General features: G+C 45.9%; 1 protein-coding gene across 2 annotated transcripts in view; it reads left to right on the top strand.

The window, feature by feature from the left end:
• The window catches only part of LOC128739222 (histone-lysine N-methyltransferase ash1), a 45,089-nt gene that overhangs the window by 21,481 nt on the left and 1,460 nt on the right, over window positions 1-22,148 (top strand). For both annotated transcript variants that reach the window (XM_053834677.1, XM_053834678.1), the window contains exons 3-6: window positions 4,883-5,336; window positions 5,392-12,121; window positions 12,177-13,300; window positions 21,680-21,838. In XM_053834677.1, the coding sequence (XP_053690652.1) occupies window positions 4,883-5,336; window positions 5,392-12,121; window positions 12,177-13,300; window positions 21,680-21,838 (8,467 nt within the window). The remainder of the gene's footprint in view (window positions 1-4,882; window positions 5,337-5,391; window positions 12,122-12,176; window positions 13,301-21,679; window positions 21,839-22,148) is intronic.

The raw sequence follows: 22,148 nt of genomic DNA on the forward strand, positions 1-22,148 counted from the left end.
GTTTGCTTGTATGTATTTGATGTTTTTCCGTAGATGGAACTAGCGTAGGCAAGATAGTTGCCATACAAGGCTTTGTGAAATAAGACCATAACTTTGGGCGTGGCACCTTTTTTTATGCTGCTAATTATTTTGAGCATATTTTGTCGGTGTTTTACATTGTCTCTGAGTTCTCTAACCTGACCAAAGCCCAGATTCCGGTCCATATAGATACCAAGATACTTATGGTATCGCACACATTCAATTTGCTCACCCTGTATGTGTAACCCTACATCTGTTGCTTTGTGGTGGAATAGTATCACTTTAGTTTTGTCGGTATTTACCTTTAACCCCAATTTAGTGCTACATTCTGTGAATGAGTCAATTGCTTGTTGAGCCTTGGATTTAGCTTCTGATAACGTTTTTGCTTTTATAATTTTTAAGAAGTCGTCGGCGAATTGGATAGTTGTTACACTATTTCCTGTACCATCGGTGTAGTGGAGTTGGCAGGTATATATATTGAATAGAGTCGGTAAAAGCACATCACCCTGGGGCAGTCCTGACGAAGATGTTTTTTGGAGCGTTCCTTGTTCTGTATGTAGTAACAGAATTCTGTTGTTCAAGAAGTTATGAATCCATGTGACTATATCATCTGGTAGATTCATTTCTCGCAATATAGTTATTAAGGTTGTTGTATTCACTGTATTAAAAGCATTTGAGAAGTCGAAGAAAATTCCGATACAAAACAGTTTTTCACGCTTCGCCTGCATAATATGATTAGTGGCATAATTTAAGGGGAAACCGAAAGTGGCTCAAAGATGGCTGGATAAATGGCTACCGTTCGAAGCATGTATTGTTTTGCACCTTAAAAATGCATCTGTATTGGCAGAGCACGCTTTCGCCACGGAATCAGTGCTTCCAGTGCTGTTACAATTTCCTAAAACTTGTCATTCCATTTATCGATCTGCTATTTATCAACAAACGCTCAGAAAAACATAATTGCTAATGGAAAATAAATTTAACTGATCATATCGATCATTACGTGTTCATAAAAGCGACCAATGTATAATTTGGAATTAGTTAATAGATATTTTGTTGCGCACATATTTCATTGTACTAGCGGTTTCCGAAAAAGCAGCAACACAGTATCAAACTTTCGTCACATCAATGAGCTTTTAAAGAGCTTTCAACTTTCGCCGCATCGATAAGCTTAGAATGATGTAAATAAACAAAACGCAAACGCAGGAATCAAAAACGCAATCGATGCAAGCGGATTAATTAAACATCCTAGTGATCCTACGCATTATTCAGTTGCTGCTGTTAATTTTGATTGAATCGGAATGCCTTGATAAAGAAAACAAACCCTTTTTCGGGATGTTTATAGTCAGTGCGGTTGGCTGCGGATCAGCTGTTTATGTTTGCAAGCTCCGCTATTTGACATATATTACCAATACTAATGCAATATTCAAATAAACGTTTAGGTTTTTAACGAGCACATGAGATGTACAGTACAGTGTTTGTCGCACTAACACAATAACGTTAGCCACTTTCGGTATCGCCTTAAACAATCTTCTGTAGATTTTCCTTGACGGAAACCAAAGGATAGTTCTGGTAAGAATTGGTGGTTTTGCCAGTGCTTACATATCTTTTCGAGAACAGCTGTGTTCATCGCTTTAGTTATCGTGGGTAAACACGATATTGGTCTATAAGATTTGACATTGTTTGGGTCCTTATTCGGTTTAAGAATTGGAACGACTTTGATTTTCTTCAGGCTGTCCGGGAGATTTCCTTCACTGTAGAAGCTGTTAAGTTCATCGACTATTTTTTTCTTGACCGTTGTACTGAGATTTCGTAACATTTCGTAAGTGATCTTGTCTGGCCCTGGCGCTGAGTTTGCTTTTTTACTGCACACAATGGTATTGCATTTTTCCAGTGTAAGGAGTTGACTTTGGGGGGTTGAATCCACTCTTATTGGCTGTATGTTGCAGGAGTCTTCGAAATTATCGTCCATGAATTTCGTAGCGATCTGTTTGTCGGTTGCTATCATATTGTTTTTGCTTTTATCCTCGCTGTTGTACTTTAATCTTCTAACCAATTGCCAATTTGCTCTGGTGTTAGTAGGATCTATATGTTTAGTAATTTCGGCGAGTTTATTTTTCATCAACTCCTTTTTCTTGCGTATAAATTTGGCTTCAGCCTTTTTCATTTCAATGAGATTGGCGATGTTTGCCAGCTGATTGAAATTTTTCCTGCAGTCTTTTTTGGTCTTATACAATTGTGTGAGCTCTTCGTTCCAGTAGTACTTGGGTTTATGCTTAGATAATCCAGCATTATTTTTAACAGAGATTTTTATTATTTCTTCCAGTGTGTTTATTGAATCGAAATCTTCAGGATGAATACTTGCTACCTCTTCAAGAATTTTTTTCTTATTGTATACTACTATTTTTTCTGTTTTTGTTTTGATGTTGTCGATTTGTATTTCTAAGAGCATGTGACCAGAACCGCCTAGGCTATAGTCTAATACCTTCCAAAAGCAATCATTGAAAATATTTACGGTGCAAAGAGTCAAATCAATTGCACTTGGTTGACAATTTAATGTGGCGGGTATAAAAGTTTTGCTTCCGTCATTCAAGATTAGGAGATTCGATTGGATTAACATTTCGTAAATCAATTTTCCTTTATCGTTGTCGTTCCTGCAACCCCAGGTGGTATTGTGAGCGTTGAAATCTCCGCCAATAATTACGTTTGTTAATGATTTGGTTTCGCTTAAAAGTATGGATAATCTTGATTCTAGTTCGGGTGTGCTTATTCTCGGATTTATATACACAGATATAAGGCTAAGTTCATTAGAAGGGATATAGATGCCAATCACTTCAAAATTATCGTTTGTTGTAAGCTGCAATAATGAATAATTATACAAGTCACGAAGGTATATACCTACCCCTCCTGCTGTTCGGTTCTGTCTGGTTTTTAGAATTTTATGGAATCCTGAAATGTTTACCGAGTGTAAACTATCATCATTTAACCATATCTCTGCTAAGATTGCTGCCTCGTATTTATTTTCATGTAGTTCATGCGTCAACTCTGTCTTGTTTTTGCCGAGGCTCTATATTATTCTGTAGAATTCGAAACTTGCCCATCGTTAGTTGTATTCGTATTCGTACCTGTTGCGAGCCCCAGAGTTTGTCCCGCGTAAACTAGTATGTCTTTCAATACAGCATGTCCATTTTCATGATTACCAGTAAGTACATTTGATAGTCCGTTGACGATTGTGGACATAGCGTGTGTTAGCTGTTCCTTTTGATACGTGGTTTTTTTCATTTGCTCTTCCCATCTTTGTCGAAGCTCTAAATACCTTGAAACTGTAATATGTTGTACCTCTTGTGGCTCTGACGGTTTACGTTTTTTATTTTGTACTACCCGTTCCACATTTTCGTTATTCGCAACCTTATCGTTATTGTCTGTCTTGTGTTCATTTTGTGTTTGTTTCGGTGTTTGTGATGGGTTTACATGGTTTTCCTTTCTATTTGTTTGTTTAGTTGGACGACTTTGGGTGTTTTGTTTGGCCTTGATAGCTTCTGCATAGCTTTCATACGGTGTCGGAAACGAGTCCATGTTTTGTAAGATGCTGTATCCGTTTGTTGTTTCTATTTTGCACTGTTGCATCGCTTCTTGATATGTAATGTTTTTCCTTGCCATTAATGTCATTAATGACATGAATAGTCTGTTGTTTTGTGTTGCCCTTTGCAGTGCGCGCATTTCGTTTCATTGGCACAATCTCCTTCGTGTTTTTCTGCGCAATTTGAACACCTGGGTGCTGATGTCTTGCAATTTTTTGTTATATGACCATAGCGGAGACATTTTTCACATAGGACAACTCTAGTGATGAACGGGTCAACTCGAGTCAGTACCCTGAAAACTCTTATAATGTTAGGGAGGACATTATTTCTGAAAACAATGCCGACTTTTCTTGTGGTTATTTTGTCACCATCTGAATCTCTGCGAGTCATTCGAAAAAGTTCCAATATTTCGACATCGGAATCGATATTTTGGTGCAGTTAATCCATTTTCATGTCTTCGGGAATTCCGTTAATGACACCTTTCACGGATAGATAGCCCTTGGGTATATATGCTTTTAGCTGTTTCAAAGATAAGTTTTGGCAATTGACCAGTCTGTTTGCTTCCTTCCACTCATCCACGTAGACGGTAACCTTGGCAAAAGCCGCCTTTTTTATATCCAACACTGTTTTAGTGAAACCATTCTGCTGTAATACTCTGCCTACGGCAATTTTGTTGATTCCGATTCGTCTGTCGCTTGTAGCGAGTTCGTAAATTTTTTCGACTGTAACCTTAAAAGGCCCAACATCTGTTGGCTTGTAATAATAAATTTCTCGCACGTGTCTGGCATCTCCTGTCTTTTCGTGGAATCCGCCATTTTGTTGATCCATCGGCACTCCTATAGGAGTGCCGTTTTCGACGCTCATACTCTTTGGATCGCAGGTGAGAATCCGTAATGCACTTCGAGAGATTAATTTACCTTCCTTCTTTTAATAAAGGACACTTGTTCCAATTTTCGACACCTTCCCAATTTGTAACTTTTTTATACAACCAACGATTCGATAGCGTCCGTACTCCTTAAGAATCTGGCTGAGAATGAGTATCGGGATGAAATTATCGATTTAGCATAATATCGACGTCGTAAGTATCGATGAAATATATCGAAATATCGGCCTTCGAGTATCGATATCGCGTGCATCGAAACGGTATCGCCCAATCCTAACATAAACGATTCTGATTTTCTTGACGGATAAATATTGTGTATTTAAGCAGAAAGATAACATAATTCTTTCGAGTCCGCGATTAAAAATATTAAATATTACAAACTGAAACTTACAATTATTTCCAGCTCCGACACCGCCGGCCTGCGTATGAAGATTGCAATTCCGCGCAATCAATCGAACTCAACGCCCGCTCCGTCACCCTCCGGCAACATCATTCCGGTCAGTGGTGGTGCAGCTCGTCCCGGATCGTCGGCAAGTGATGCACAGAAACACGCTCCCGTAGCGAGCACGGCGAACCCGACCGGTTCGATCGCTTCCGCTAGCCCTGCCCGAACGGCAACACCGGCCGGAGGCAGCGAAAAGGCCGCTTCCGCGAGCGAATCGAAGGGTCGGTCCTCAACCACCGGTGGTCGAAAGAGCAGCAAGAGCGACTCGAGCTCGGAAAGTTCGTCCTGTTTCTCGAATTTCAGTGATAGTGACAGCGATAGTAGCAGTTCGGATAATCACGACGAGCCGCCGAAGAAGGACGGTTCCACCGGAAATGGTACCAAGAAGCAAAAGTTTGTCAAGCGGAAGAAGGTGAGTAAATGTATTATCGAGACGGATAATGGATTAATTTGATGTTACGTTCCAGACCAGCCGCAGTGTGACAACGAGTAGCAGCAGCGACGGTAGTGATGACTCCAGTGGTTCCGATTCCAGTAGTGATGAGAATCAGGATGAAAATACGGAGCAGGGTATTGCGACCGGCTCGATGCCGGTGCCAACTTCAACCGAATCGAATCCTGTGCCGCCGCCCGCTGGTACGATGCCAGAAGCGGATGGCGCTTCCTCCTCCGATAACGAGCTTCCTGCGTTGGTGAACGCAGCAATAATGCGGGTTGCCGAAAGCGGTTCCGATGGCGAAAGCTGTCGGGGAACGCCATCGGCTATTCCACAGTACACTTCCAGCCTTCTACGGGATTTTGTGGCGAAAACTAGCATGCTCGGTAGCGGAGGAGGATCCTCTGAGTCGTCCACTCCGGTGGCACAAACTGCCGAAGAGCAGAAAATCAAGACTGAATCACCGGTGCCAAGCAGCAGTAGTGGTGCTATGAATACAGTGGCCTCCAGCAGCAGTGCTCTTAACGTAAACGGCGTCCCGTCGAAGCCTGAATCGGCGACGATCGTTCCGATAAAACGACGCGGACGTCCACCGAAATCTGCCGCTAATCCGGTGGCGGCTGTAGCGGCGACTAAGGCTCCTCCACCAGCGATTAGCGAATCTCCGGACTCGGGCATACTATCGACGCACAGTTCAACCGGTTCGCCGAAAACGGAAAAGAAGGTCGCGACTGCGGGCAGTCAAAAACGACGAGTAGAACAGCCCGAACCATGCAGCAGCGGTACGAGCGGTAAGAATGCAGCAGTCGCACCTCTCAGCAAGTACACCATTGCTAGTCTTGATCGAAATACGTACGCAACGGAACGCGTGCTGTATCCTCCCAGAGGGAAGAAAAAAGTTGGACGGCCGGCTAAAGATAAACAGCTGCCGGCAATACCGGCTACATCTCCTGCGGAGGATAATCTGGACCCTCTGTGGAAGAAGATCGATATTAGCAAGAAGTTTCACGAGCCCCGATTGAGTGGGTATAAAAGCGACGGAGGTCATTCGACCATCTGCTGCAGCAAGCAGTTGGCTTCGCAAAGTGGCTACATCAGTGATTACGGTGGCAGCCACCGGAGGAGTCGCTTGTCCGGCTACAAATCGGATTGCAGTACGAAGTCGCGGAAAAGTTGTGGCTACAAGAGTGATTACAGTGTGAAGGCGAAAAGCTGCGGTTATCGAAGTGATTGCAGTACCCGGCATCGGAAGCAAGTGCGGCGAAAACGTCGCAAGAAGCTAGCGCCGAATAATAACAATCTTAACAATAAGAACTTCAATCAGAGCAGTAAATCGTCGAGTGTCAGTGAGCAGGACATTCTGCAGCTGGCAGGACTTACGCTTGGCAGTACGAGCGAGGAAAGCAGCAGCAGTCAAGAATCTCTGTCGTCGATCAACACGGCGACCCCGTTCAGTAAGGCTCTCCGAATCTCGCAGGATCTTCCCCCCCAAAACAGCAAGACCAGCATTCCGAGTCTGCTAACGGCGAAAAACCGCGTCAACCATCTGCTTCCGATCAATAATTTCAAGGGAATCTTTTCCTCTCTGACCCGATTTGGCGGTTTGAACAGTTTCGCTTCCAATGTTGGTTCGAAGAATTCGTTTGCCACCTTTCTGAAGAACAATCGCAACCGGGATAATGGGAAGGTTAATGTTAAGAAGCTGCCGCTTTCTAAGGCAAATGTTATTAAAAATTCCGAGGAGTGCAGTAAGCGGTTTCAGAGGAGTACCAGTCAGGATTTGCTGAGTCGAATTACCAACGCCGATATTCCGAAACCATCGCCGGCTAAGTCCGTGTGCTCGAAACGAAGTCGACGGAAGAGCTGTCACAGTGATCGGATGGACAATGTTTCGCTGAAAAGTTGCGGCACTACGATTCGCCAGCGAAGGTTGAGTACGATGAGCCGGTGTAGCAGTAGGTCGGCCGGATCGAGACATCCCTGGCGGAAGAAGAAACGAAAGCGTCTGCGGTCGAATTCCGTCGCGGGGAAATCATCCTCTGATATTAAGCTAGGGTTGGAGATTGAGCGACTGAACGAATCGTTTGGTAGTCAGTGTCGGATCAGTGTGGACAGTCGGGCAAGGGATGGCCTGTTGGGTATTGGAGCGGCAGCTCTGGCTGGAGCTGCTGCAAAAAATCAACAAAAAGGTCGTTCAACAAAGAAAAGGAAAGCTTCCGAACACGTGGAATCCCCTTCAACGACCGGAACGGCAGGAACAAAGCGGCGAAATAAGAAAAATGTTCCCACCCAGAGTCCGGATGACCATAAACTTCCACTGAAGAAGCGTCACTATTTGCTTAGTGAGCAAACGGCGAAGAGTAACGACAGTGGAACCGAAAAGGATGACGCTAAAGGTCATGCGGTGGCGAATTCATCTGCCGTCGTCGGTGGTCGGATGTCATCTTTGACGGTGGCATCCAGTTCGTCTGCGTCAGCTTCGGTTCCGGCCGTGAAAGATCCTACCAAAGCAGTAACACCGAAAAAGCGTCACCTTCTGAAATCCCCGGAGCCGGCAGTTCCCGAGGAAATCGTTCAGATAAAATCAAGCGATTCTCCACTGCCCCTAGAGCCCAGGACTTCCGATCACCACCACGTGGATACGTCGCATGGCCATCACAAGAAAAATGAAGCTATAACGCGGAAGAAGAACCGCTTGGAAGGTCTTGTGTCGAAGATTCAACCAACGGCAACGGTTACAGCCATTCTTGCCGACAATAACATCCTGGCAGCCACGAACCACCGAGCGACGCCTCATACGCGGCCTACGGTGATCCATACGTCCTCCACCAACACGACAACGACTTCCACTGCCAGTGCACCGCCACCGGGAGTGTTCGAACCGACCGTAGACTTAGAACTATCGATACCGGCTTCCATCCCGTCGCTGATCGCTAAAGTGGAGTTGTTGGATAGTCCTCGCCTGAAAGACACCATTTCCAAACTGGAAGGTGAAGATCACGCACGGAAAGGTTCCGAAAAAGTAATCGAACAGTTGCTAACGAAAACCGGAGCCCATCTGCTGCTGAAGAAGAAACGAAAGAAGCCCAACAGGACGGGTTTCCCGACGGTCAAGCGAAAGAAGCGGAAGCTAATCGAGAAGGACCCATCGGATGAAGAGCAAAAACCGGAAGTCGGTCCCGAGCTGTTCGATTCTACCCACCTGACACGGCACGTTCCATCGGAAACGGAGAAAGCGGACAAGGAAGTGCAGCAACAGCAACAGCAGCAGCAGCAGCAGAGGGAGAAGGAAGCAACCGCACGGAATTGTGATCGAGTGCCCAAGGAAGGCGAGCCGACGGATAGTTTTATCGAACGAAACACTCGGCCTCGGCTTTCGGTGGTTAGTTTGGAGCGACTTCAGGGCAAGGTTCCGTTAAGTGGGCGCGACACAACCGGCGGTGCAGGACACGCTTCAAGTCCAAACAGTGGCAGCGGACGCGGTCGGAAGGCAGCTGTTGCAAGTGCTACCAAGGTTGCCCTCCCTAAGGTTGTAAGTCCCGAGCCTGTGGTGACTCCCGAACGAAGACAGCTTCGAGAGAAACCGAAAGATAAATCGGAGCAGCCGGAAAAAGAGGAACCAAAACCGAAGGAACGAAGGGTTCGTGGGGAACCGGAAACAATTGTTAAACTAAGCAGGAAGGAGACTCTTGAAAAAATTAATAGACATAAGAAAAAGCTGCAGGAGTTGGCGTTGCAACCGGAGAAAAATTTGAAGCATAAAGAAGCCGTTCATTCGGAGAAAAACCCGAAACATAAAGAACCGGTTGCGGTTCATTCGGAAAGGAGTCTTAAGCAAAAAGAACCGGCATCGATTCAACCGGAGAAGAATCTCAAACATAAAGATAAAGAAGTGGTTTCAACGGAGAAGAACTTGAAACATAAAGAAGCATTTGCGGTTAGCTCGGAGAAGAATCTGAAGCATGAGGAGGTTGCGGCACAACCACCGGTTGTGGAGAAACCTGCGAAACAGAAGGAGAAACCCGTGGAATCCTTGGCAAAACAACCGGGGCTGCAATCAGTTCCGGAAAAACTGTCCGGTGATAAGCCAAACGATCATCAAATTTCACGTAAGAAGTCTTCAAAGCAGAAAGACAAAATTCTCGAACCAGAACCACCGGCGAGCGTTCCGAAACCAAGCGAAAAACTAATGAAGGATAAAGAGAATAAAAAGCAAACAATCTCACCCGTCAGAAAAACGAGAGTCCTCGCTGAGGAGAACCCGTCGACGATTGTACGCCGAACGCGTAGCTGTTCCATTGCGTTGGACCCGCACGAACTGGCCAAGAAAAACGCCGGACAGGAGAACGAAATTGTGCTGAAGAATGCCGTCATTAAACTGCAACCATGTCTGATATCGAATGACGACTCCGAATCGCTCGACTCGATGCCCTTGCTGAAACGTCTCCAGTCCCGTTCCGTATCGAGACAAAAACAATCCGCCACGCCGGATTCCGCTCCAGTAGCGTCTCCGAAAATCCCCCCGGTTGCGGTTCGCGCAAGAGGACGCCCCAGAACGGCATCACCGACGCCAGCATTCGAAACGCCACCGCCCATTCTCGTCACTCCGACACTGTCTGAACAACTCAGCAAGCTGCGACGTTCGCGTATGAGTGTCATTGACACGGCAAAACAGCATGTTGAACCGGAAACCATAGCAACGCCTCCGCTGAAAGAAACACGCTCGGCAGCTGCTAGAAAATCTTTCACGAAGGATGCTCCTCCGGAGCCCCAGCAACAGCAGCAGCAACCACTGGAAACACCACCGGTCAAGATAATCATTTCGAAAAAAGATCAGAAAGCCGTTGCCACGGCTGTGGCAATGGAAAAACAGTTGGTGAAGGAAAAGAGTCCTCAACCAGTGCCGTCGGAAGATTCAATCAAGGATCGCGTTAAAAGCCGTTGTTCCGTTTCTCAAGCAGTCCCCTTGGAAGATTCACCAAAAGATCGCGTTAAAAGTCGGTGTTCCATTAAGACCGACCTGGCTTCGGCGGACAAAGCACGCAAAGAGCAAAAGAAAGCAGAAGAACCGCCGCCGCCTCCGGCGGTTCCAAAACTGAAACGAGGCAAAGGTGACGAGTCACCGCCGGAGGCGGAAAAACCGACCAAAAAACTTCGCAAAGGACCGGAACCTGCAGCTGCAGCGCAGCAAGTTGTCGTTCCGCTGGTTCCGGTGGACGTCCAACAATTTGACGTCGAAGAATCCATCACTCAGCTGTCGAAAATTCAACCGGCATCGTCGGTGGAAGATTTGGAACACGATCCGCTCCCGGAGGAGGAGGGTCCACCGGATTATTTCCGCGAGGAAACCCCATCGCCACCGGTGGATGGAGTTAAGGATGGCAAAAACAAAAAGGTACCCCGTAAAAAGTACATCTCCGCCGGTTTGTTCTCCGATTGCTACAAGGATGACGGTAAAGGATCCGGCCGTAGTGGTTCGAAGGTACAGCCCGAGAGTCTGCTGCCTCCGCCAGCGTACTGCGAACGGTTTCTACGTCGAACCCAGCGGGACTTTCAGCTGCCGTACGATCTCTGGTGGTTGCACGAGAATGGCAAACTTACCGCTCGGCATGCCGTCGCTAGCTGGAACTACAAAAAGATCCGTACGAACGTGTACTACGACGTAAAGCCGAATCCGTCCACCGATCATCCGCAGTGTAACTGCAAGCCGGATAGCGGCTGCAAGGATGATTGCCTCAATCGGCTTGTCTACGTAGAGTGTGCCACGGAGAACTGCCCGTGTGGCGATCGCTGTCGGAACACGAAAATCCAACGACACGAGTATGCACCCGGACTGGAGCGATTCATGACCGAGCACAAAGGTTGGGGAATTCGCTCGAAAGAAGGAGTCAAAAAGGGGACATTTATCATGGAATATCTGGGCGAAGTTGTTACGGACAAAGAGTTCAAGGAACGAATGCGAACGATCTATCTCAACGACACGCACCATTATTGTTTGAACCTTACCGGAGGTTTGGTTATCGACGGTCATCGGATGGGAAGCGATTGCCGATTTGTGAATCATTCGTGTGCTCCCAATTGTGACATGCAGAAATGGTCTGTCAATGGGCTGTTTCGGATGGCATTGTTTGCCTCGCGAGATATTCCACCCTACGAAGAGCTAACGTACGACTATAACTTTTCGCTCTTCAACCCTTCCGAAGGACAACCCTGCAAGTGCGGAACGGAACAGTGTCGTGGCGTTATCGGGGGTAAATCTCAACGGGTCAAACCGCTGCCAGCTCCTGCGGAAGTTAAAAAACCGGAAGCAGCACCATCTGCGGTAAGTAACAATCCAGCGGTAGCTCCAACGGAACATAGTCCACGGAGCGCTGCGCGCTCTCGAAAACGCCAAGCAAAGAAAAATGCTCCACTGACGCAGCTAAACGGCCAACCACTGCCGAACTTTGTCCCGCCAACCACAAAGGAGCGTGCCCTAATCGTGGAACATCATTGTTTCCTGATGCGAAATCTCAACAAGATACGGAAATTGAAGGACCGTTCGCCGGAACATTCGTCCTCCTCGCAGGCTGGTAGTCCCGCTCCGGGCGGACAAGCTGGGGGAAAACCTTCCCTAGCATCGCAAATTTCTGCTCTGCGTTGCCCACGGAACATGCGAACCCGGGGACTTGCCTTCGTCGAGGATGATCCCGAGCTGGAGAAGATTGCCCGCATTGCCGTTGCACTGAAGGAGATCTGCATTGAGATTGCCAGCTTGAAAGGTACGTTCACGGGTTTTGTACCATCCCCAGAATAACGCTCAATTTCCACTTTCAGATGAACGCGGTCAGCTGTACCAGAACCGACTGGTACTGCCGTCGAAGAAAAAGGTCCCGCTGTACTACGAACGGATTCCTCGTCCAATCGATCTGGCCCAAATTCAAGCCAACATCGAACAGGGAACCTACAAGCAGCCGAAGGTCTTCGAGGACGATCTGCTGATAATGTTCAGCAATGCGGTCAAGTACTACGGCATTAGCTCACCGGAAGGTGTCGCATCCGAAAAGCTAAAGGAACACTACTACATCTGCAAGCAGCGTCAGGTGGACAAACTGATCGCGTACGTTGGCGAACAGAACGAGCTGCTGAAAGGATTCATTCCGAAAAAGGAACCGGAACCGTTGCCTCCCCCGAAGGGGCGTGGAAAGTTTAAACAGGAACAAGCTGAAGACATCATCCGTTGCATCTGTGGCTTATTCAAAGACGAAGGGTTGATGATTCAGTGTTCCAAGTGTTTGGTGTGGCAGCATATCGAGTGCACGAAGGCAGACCCATCGGTTGATAACTATCTGTGTGAAAAGTGCGAACCCCGCCAGGTGAATTATGAGATTCCGTTGAATGACTTTACGGATGAAGGCTACCAGTACTACATGTCACTGATGCGGGGAAACCTACAAATTCGTCAAACTGATACGGTGTACGTACTGCGGGACATTCCAATGTCACCGGATCCTAGCAATCCGGACGGTCCACCGAAGAAACACACGTACGAAACGATCGGAAAGGTAGATTACGCCGAGTGCGATATCTTCCGCGTTGAAAGCCTTTGGAAGGACAAGGAAGGTCGACGGTTTGTGTATGGCCATCACTATCTGAGGCCGCACGAAACGTACCACGAGCCGACGAGACGATTCTATCCGAACGAGGTGATGCGCGTGCCGCTGTATGAGGTCATCCCGATCGAACTGGTCATGGACCGGTGCTGGGTGCTGGACCCGACGACTTTCTGCAAGGGCAGACCGGTCGATAGCTCCGAACCGCACGTGTACATCTGCGAGCTGCGGGTGGACAAGAGTGCACGTCTGTTTTCGAAGATCTCGCGCCATGCCCATCCGGTGTGCATGAAGTCCTATGCGTTCCACAAGTTCGAGCAGAAGCTGAAGATCTCGAAGACGTTTGCGGTAAGTAGAATGCTCGAGAAAGGGTTGAATTTGGACTGTTATAAGAATTCTTTCATAGCTCTGCGATCGATACCCATAATAGCGGTGTCATCCTAAAAGCCAAGTAACACATGAGACCCCGTAATGATGGTACCATTTGGTCATTCTTAAGCTTCATTTGAATCTATCAAGCGTCGTTTAAACCAGCTTTATTAGCTTCGTCAGAAAAATACGTTCAATCACTATCTGACACAACTAATTTTACTTGACTGTATCGTACGTCGCCTTGAAATTATCCACAGATGATGCGTCTGCAAATTGTCCTTTCGGAACTCATCTAGGATCTGCTGCAGTCGCTCGCCGCGAAAGTCTATGCCTTAAGCAAAAAAAAAACAATACGGGAGAACACGACAACTTGAACAATATTAGCATAGTCGTCCTATCAAACCTATGTCCTTGCAGATAGGCATACGAGAGGCCATTCAACCTTCATCCGTTCGACCTTTGTTCTTTCGCCCAGACCTTAAAATGATAGTGAATCGCTCGCTACGCCCACGGTTTCCTCGCTTTTAGAAGTTCTGCCGGAATACCGCTCTTTTCAGCAGCATTGCCGTTCTTCTTCACATACGATCTCGTATGTTGATGGTTCCACAGCTTAACCGTCACTCGTAAATATTATCCTGCTGTCGTTACTCTGTATTTTCATTCCTATGAAACAACGTCTGCAAGTGACTCTTCCATCTGGCTGCAAACATCGTGTTATCAGTAAACAGGTTATCCTTCTCACTACACATTTCTTGTAATGGGGAAATTGCTTCTTCTGATGTTATAGACTATTTCGTAAAAACTCTGAGCGTCGTTCGTAGTGAAACTATGAAGTGAAACGTGCCTCGAAGGGACTGGAGAGTGTCCCTGTGATGCGCACGAAACACATCACTCGATATATTGTAGTTCTGAGCATAGCTGGTTTCCATCGACTGTATCGTATGCTGCTTTGAAGCCAATAAAGACGTGATACGAGGGCACGTTGTATTACCAACATTTCTGCAAGATTTGTCGGACGGTAAGAACTTGATGCTCAGTTGCGCAAGCAGACGTAACAGACTCTGGAAGAGTACCTTGTGGGTGTTTGCCGGTGCTTATTGGCGCTTTTGTAGATGCAAGAAACCACTGCTACTATCCGTTTCTTCAAGCTTAGTGTAGAGCCGTTGCCAGCATTTCTCGGCCATAATTATGAGACTTTGCTGGTAAGCGGTCCTTCTCTTTCTGTAACTTCGCCATTGAGATGTTCATCGAAAAACTGCTTTCATCTGTCGAAAGACTTGCGCCTGTCATTAGCTCGGAATAGTTGTTCTAATTTTTCACGATCTCTATCATTCTGGTGCTTTTTACTCCTCAGAAACATGGTTCCAGAAAATTGGTTCCTTGCTGGTCGGTATTCGGCTAAGTTCTCCCATTTACCAAGCCATTTTTTCCTCTCTATCGCTTGTTGACCATCGAACCAATCATTCCGTATACTCCGGGGCTTTAGCGGGGCGAATGTTTCGTGCATATCGACTAGCTGTTTCAGGGGATGTTCGCGAAATGTTCCTGAAGGTGCATTGTCTGAAATTCTTCTTTAATGGTGGAGTTCCTGGTAGCGCCCCAAAGGTATACGTGATGCAGGCAATGGCCCTTGGTGTGAGAACTTAAACGCAGCACATTTCAAGGACCAGTTCCCGGAAGCTGTGTAGGCGATATGCAAAGGAACGTCTATGGACGATATGCTGTACAGTATCGAGTCGGAACTTGCGCGATTTGTTCGCTCCATCTATGCTGCAGGTAGTTTCGAGATATGTGGATATCGGTCGATCTCCCAGAAGGTGCAGGATTCTATGGACGAAGACAGAACGAATGAACCAGAACGAAGACTTGGGGATCGAAAAAGTACTCGGAATGTGGTTCGTTACAGCCAGCGACACCTCTTCGTTCAAGATTCCAAAGCGGTGTAGATAGAATTTGTTATCTGGACAGCTGATTCCTACCAAGCGAGAAGTGCTACAAACTCTAATGTCAGTTTTTAATCCGCTATGACTGCTCGCGAACATATTGATGTGTCTCGAAGTGCTTCTTCATGGGACGAATCTATAGCCGATGAGCAGCGGCGTCAGATGGAGAACGTGACGCAATGTATTGCAGAAGGTTGAATTTGTTGCCGTTCATCGGTGCTACCGTATGTTAATTTCCTTCTCAGTCGAAACCAACGAGTTAGAGCAGCACGTTTTTGTCGATGGGACGAAGAAGGCTGGCAAGGAAGGCACGAAGTGTGCTTCCGTGACGGCTAAGACCCGAGTTGCCCCGCTGAAGTATATGTCTATTCCTCCAGGCGGCAGTGATCGGTATGCGGTTAGCGAATAGCACTGGAGAAACCCACCGAATAACGCCAAGGAGAGGGTTATTTTGGTCTGATTCGTGAGACGTACTGTGTTGGTTGCGTTCGGATCATGGGCGATACAGCAAGTTTGTAACGGCAAGTTTGGAGTATCTGGAGGAAAAATCTACGCCTGGCTTGCGTGGACGTTTATCGCCGGGTTTATCTTGCTATCGGTTGATCCATGATTCGCCGGCTACGCTGACCATACCCTCTGCTGTTGCTTTTTGGCTGCTGGCGAGTGCGACTACGATGTTATTGTGTTGATCGAGACATGGCTACAGTGCGCAACTGTTCGGCAATGGCTTTACTGTCCATCGCACCGATCGTAACCCCTTGAACAGTAGACAAACCCGTGGCAGGGGTGTTTGTTGTTTCAACTCGATGGAACAGTTATATCGATCCAACGCCTGTGTCCAATGCTATAGAGCAGCTATGGGTCAGAATCGCTACGCCTCGTCGAGTTGTGAGTGTGGGTGTCATCTATTTGCCCCCGGTTCGACGTAACGATAATAACAGCATTCATGAGCACGTGGACTCTATCGGTGCTGTTTTCTCCAACTTGGACCTCAGTGACTATGCTCTGCAGTTTAGGGACTATAATTAACCTCAGCTCCGGTGGTGCAAGTCGAGCGACGGGTCTTTCCAGATCGACTCCCTAATGGCTTTATCTGCTGCCAGCTCTACACTTATCGACGGTTTTGCCCTACATGGGTTGATGCAAGTCAATGGTATTGCCAACAAAAACACCAGATTTCTTGATTTAGTCTTGAGTAACGAGGCCGCAACGCTGGTCTGCAGCGTTTCGGAAGCAATTGAGCCTTTGATCACTCTCGACGCAGACCATCCTGCTTTGGACGTCCTGTTGAATATCCCAACGCCGATCATTTTTGAGGCTGCCTTCGGGAATGATGGTACACCGGACTTTCGCCAAGCTGATCATGATGGAATCAGATCCGCTATCTCTCGCGTTGACTGGCAGACAAAAAACTCTGCTACATGTATTGACGACGCCGTCGATTATTTCCAGCGAACAATCGTAAACCTAATTAGTGAATTTGTACCCGACGCCCACCCGCCTTTAAAACCTCCTTGGTCGAACAATTGCCTACGCAGACTAAAACGGCTGAGGGTTAGAGCTCTACGAAGATGCTGCCGGAATCGTTCTCACCTTACAAAACAAGAATTCAACCGTGCGAGTAACGACTACAAGAAACTGAATAGATTTCTGTACCAACGCTATGTTCTCCGTACACAGGCATCTCTGTGCAGGAATCCAAAGCGATTTTGGCATTTCGTAAATTCGAAGAAGAAAGAGGCTGGTCTGCCAATGTCAGTTCACCTTGGGGAACATGTTGCTAACTCTGAACTTGAGAAGTGCGTTCTTTTCGTCCAACACTTTAGGAATTCGTTCAACGAACGTTCTGCCTCACCTGCACAAGTCGCCATTGCCATCAACGACTGTCCTAGCGATACTTTTGAGTTCCGTCCATTTCACATTAGTGAACAAATCGTAATGTCTGCACTCCAAAAGTTAAAGCTTTCTTATGCTGCTGGTCCCGATGGCATTCCAGCGTCCATTCTAAAGTTGTGCTCGGAGGTGTTAATTACTCCACTTACAAAACTGTTTAACAGGTCACTGCAAGGGAACAAATTTCCTGAACTATGGAAATCCTCATTTATGTTCCCTGTTCACAAGAAAGATGATAAGAGAGGCGTTCGGAATTACAGAGGCATCACCTCCTTACGCTGCTGTCCTAAAGTTTTTGAGATTATTGTCAATGAGGCGCTTTTCTGCTCATGTAAGAATTACATTTCAACTGCTCAGCATGAATTCTATCCCAAGCGGTCTGTTGCGACAAATTTGACCGAATTTGCATCACTATGCGTTCGCACAATGGACTACGGTGGACAAGTTGATGCTGTCTACACTGATCTCAAGGCAGCATTTGATCGAGTGGATCACGAAATATTGTTAAGGAAACTAGAAAAACTTGGAGTCAACAGATCCTTAGTCGCCTGGTTCAGATCCTATCTGATAAACCGATCGCTTCGCGTTAAGATCGGAGCTTCTAGTTCCGAAGTGTTTACGAATGTTTCTGGTGTTCCCCAGGGTAGTAACCTTGGGCCACTTTTGTTCTCATTATTTATCAACGAACTTTCTGTCATACTGCCATCTGGATGCCGCCTGTTTTACGCCGACGACGTCAAAATATATAACATCAACAGTACTAATGATTGCGGCTACTTGCAACTATGTGTAGATCGTATGCAGAGTTGGTACTCCCGGAATTTTTTGACACTTAGTATCAACAAATGCAATGTGATAACCTTTCACCGCAGACAGAAACCGATCATGTTTACTTATTCAATTGCTGGACACAGACTTGAACGGGTCTACCAAATTAGAGACTTGGGAGTTACTCTTGACTGTGAGTTGACCTTCAAACCTCACTACAACGACATTCTGACGCAAGCCAACAGACAACTTGGCTTTATATTCAAAATCTCCGAAGAGTTTTGCGACCCGCTGTGCCTACGGGCGTTGTATTGCGCACTAGTTCGCTCAGTTCTTGAGTTTAGTAGTGTGGTATGGTGTCCATACCAAGCGTGTTGGATAGCTATATTCGAACGAATACAAAAAAAGTTTGTTCGCTACGCACTTCGTTGGCTACCATGGCGTGATGCTACGAACCTGCCTTCCTACACTGATCGCTGTCGGCTACTTGGAATTGATACCCTAGAACGGAGAAGATTCATCGCACAAGCTTTCTTTGCTGCTAAGATCATCACTTCGGAAGTCGATTCGCCTGAACTACTCCGGCAGTTTTACTTCTATGCTCCAGAGAGTTATACGTCAACGCGACTTTTTACACCTCGCAGCTCGTAGTCGACAATACAGACAAAATGAGCGAATCCGTGCCATTGCCAGTGCATTCAATCTCGCTTACAGCATTTTTGACTTTAACGTTCCATTCCATGTTTTGTGAGAAGACTATCATGATCCTGTGTTCGTTTTATTTTTCATTAAGACAATATTTTCTCAGATGAATTTTATTCAATAAATAATAATAATAATAATATTAGAACGGAAGGTGTTGCGGATTATTTTTTAATACAAACGAAGAGTGGAGAGTGGTGTAGGTGTATGAACCACGAGTTGTAGGCACTACTTGGAGTGATTCCCATCGTATACCTGGCGAAAGTTGAGAGAACGGCCCCGTCGTAAGGATGCCAGACGACTTTGCAGTGAAATCCGTTCTCTTCATGACCCCCAAGAATGGAGGGGCTTAACTTGCCATCTATACCTATAAAAAAGGATTTCTGTCTGTCTGTCCTGTGTTCCTTATAGAATCAAAAACTACTGAAACAATCGGCGTGAAAATTTGCATGTAGAGGTTTTTGGGGTCAGGAAAGGTTTTAGTGATGGTTAGAGACCCCTCCCCCCACTAAGAGAGGGGGCTCCCATACAAATGAAACACAAATTTCTGCATAACTCGAGAACTAATCAAGCAAATAGAACCAAATTTGGCATGTGGGTGTTTTCGCTGACAAGAATTTATTCTAGGGTAATTTGAGACCCCTCCCCTCTTTATAAGAGGAATTATAACTCCTCTCCCCTTTAAGAGGGGGGTTTCCATACAAATTTCCTCATAACTCGAGAACTAATCAAGCAAATGGAACCAAATTTGGCATGTGAAGGTTTTCGAGGGCAAGAAAATTTTCTATGTTGAATTAGGACCCCTCCTCACTTTAAGAGGGGGGGCTCCTGTACAAATGAAATACCAATTTCCTCATAACTCGAGAACTAATCAAGCAAATGGAACCAAATTTGGCATGTGAAGGTTTTCGAGGGCAGGAAAATTTTCTACGGTGAATTAGGACCCCTCCCCACTCTAAGAGGGGGGGCTCCTGTACAAATGAAATACAAATTTCCTCCTAACTCGAGAACTAATCAAGCAAATAGAACAACATTTGGCATGTGGGTGTTTTTTTTGGTGACAAGAATTTATTCTATGGTGAATTGAGACCCCTCCCCTCTTTATAAGAGGAATTATAACTCCTCTCCCCTTTAAGAGGGGGGGCTTCCATACAAATTTCCTCATAACTCAAGAACTAATCAAGCAAATGCAACCAAATTTGGCATGTGAAGGTTTTCGAGAGCAAGAAAATTTTCTACGGTGAATTAGGACCCCTCCCCACTTTAAGAGGAGGGGCTCCTGTACAAATGAAATACAAATTTCTTCATAACTCGAGAACTAATCAAGCGAGTTGAACCAAATTTGGCATATGTGTGTTTTTGGAGACAATTTTTTTTCAATGATGAATTGGGACCCCTCCCCACTTTAGGAGGGGGGGTCCTATACAAACGAAATACAAATTTCCTCATAACTCGAGAACTAATCCAGCAAATGGAACCAAATTTGGCGTGTAGGTGTTTTTGGAAGCAAGAATTTTTTCTGTGATGAATTAGGACCTCTTCCCACATTAAGAGGGGGGGCTCCAATACAAATGAAATACAAATTTCCCCATAACTCGAGAACTAATCAAGCAAATAGAACCAAATTCGGCATGTGGAGGTTTTTGGAGGCAAAAATATTTTCTACGGTGAATTAGGATCCTTCCACACTTCAAGAGGGGGGGCTTCTTCACAAATGAAATACAAATTTCCTCATAATTCGAGAACTAATCAAGCAAATGGAACCAAATTTAGCATGTAGGAGATTTTTGAGTCTTGAATTTATTTTATGATAGTTAGAGACCTCTCACCCCTGTGGTAGGGGGATATGGACTCTCATACAAATAAAACAGAAATTTTTGCGAAACTCAAAAACTAATCCAACTCGAGAAATTCGAGACTCTTCCATAAAACATTAATCAATAACAAGACCACAAAAACTATCTATAGTAACACTAGATCATTCAGGACGAGCCGGTCGCGAGTGTTGCCGGTGACTCGCCGTCGGAAGCGCCGCCCACTGGGGGGCTTGCAAAACTCGAGAAGTGACAAAGATCATCCGAGATTCATGATTTATGTACAACACAGGTTAATTTGTGGCAATACGAAGTTTGTCGGGTCAGCTAGTATATATATAAAAATGAAATGCTGTTCGTGTGTCCGGTATAGACTCGCAAACCGCTCGACGGATTTTGATGAATGTTGGCATACAAACTGCGTATGATGTGAAGAATATTGTTAGCATGGTTTGATACCCCTCCTCCTTCGGGGGGGGGGGCTCCCATACAAATGAAACACGAATTTCTGCATAACTCGGAAACTAATCAAGCAAATGGAACCAAATTAGGCATGTGAAGGTTTTCGGAGGCAGAAATTTTTTCTATGGTGGATTAAGACCCCTCCTTCTTCGAGAGAAACGTTTCGACGTCTTAACGTTGACATGATTGGTCATTCGACCGTAATACGCAGTTGCAAACATATATCTATGCAGTCTGAGGGGACACCGGGGAGCTTGGTAGCGGTCAGTTTTTGGGGTTTGACGACGGACATCCGTTATAAATACTACGCACTAGCTGTTTGATGTCGAGAATTGGAGGCAGGGGCGACTATATGGCTTAAAGCTTCTGTCGACTACCGCGCACGCCCAGGTCATGCTGCGTTCAATTTATTTTGTATGCCTATCTTAGGGCAGTGCATAAATGCCAGGGTGATGGAAGACGAAGATTGTTCCATGGATCAACCCCTGATAAGTTAATAACCGCGGATGGTTCGAGATTTGTTTTCCTATTATATCATTTCTGATCGTTTGTGTTGCAAAACTGTAGCACAAGAGGTCCCGGGCAAAGCACATTTATAAATTTGATTTATCTACCATTATTTCCCTCCTCATCGTCATCTTTAAAATATGACATCCCGGCCTTTGGCAGATAGATCTCAAAGTCAGTTTAATTAGAAAAATACGAGTTTAAAACATTCACGTTCATAACATAGATAGTTTCAAACTAAGATAACATTTTCTCAATCCTTTCAGCCTCACGATCTTGGCTCACTGTCGCATCTACTGGTCGCAAAAGACAACCGAAAGAAGAACAGCAAGAAGGATGACGCAAACTCTTCCGCTTCCGGAACACCGAGCGTCACTTCGAAGAAGATGACACCGATCATGCAGCTGTTGCCACCGCCCCCAAAGGTATGTACAGAATCATCCATCCTTCCTCTAACACGTTAAAAATTAAAAAAACACCGTTTAATGCCATCAACTGCTGTTACCCATGCACAAAAAAAAAACAAAAATAACCGGCCAATTACTCGAGATCATGCTTTAGAGGGAACACATTCTGTCACACCATGCTTCCTCTTCATTATTCACAAGCACGCACGAAACGATTGCTTCCGGCATTGCCCCTAACCGCCCATTTTCACCATACCAAACCCGCTTCACCGCTGCGCCTACTGACCAACCGCTTCCGATGGCAGTTGTCTCTCTCACTCTCGTTCTC

This window comes from Sabethes cyaneus, chromosome 3, assembly GCF_943734655.1.
Source record: "Sabethes cyaneus chromosome 3, idSabCyanKW18_F2, whole genome shotgun sequence".
NCBI lineage: Eukaryota > Metazoa > Arthropoda > Insecta > Diptera > Culicidae > Sabethes > Sabethes cyaneus.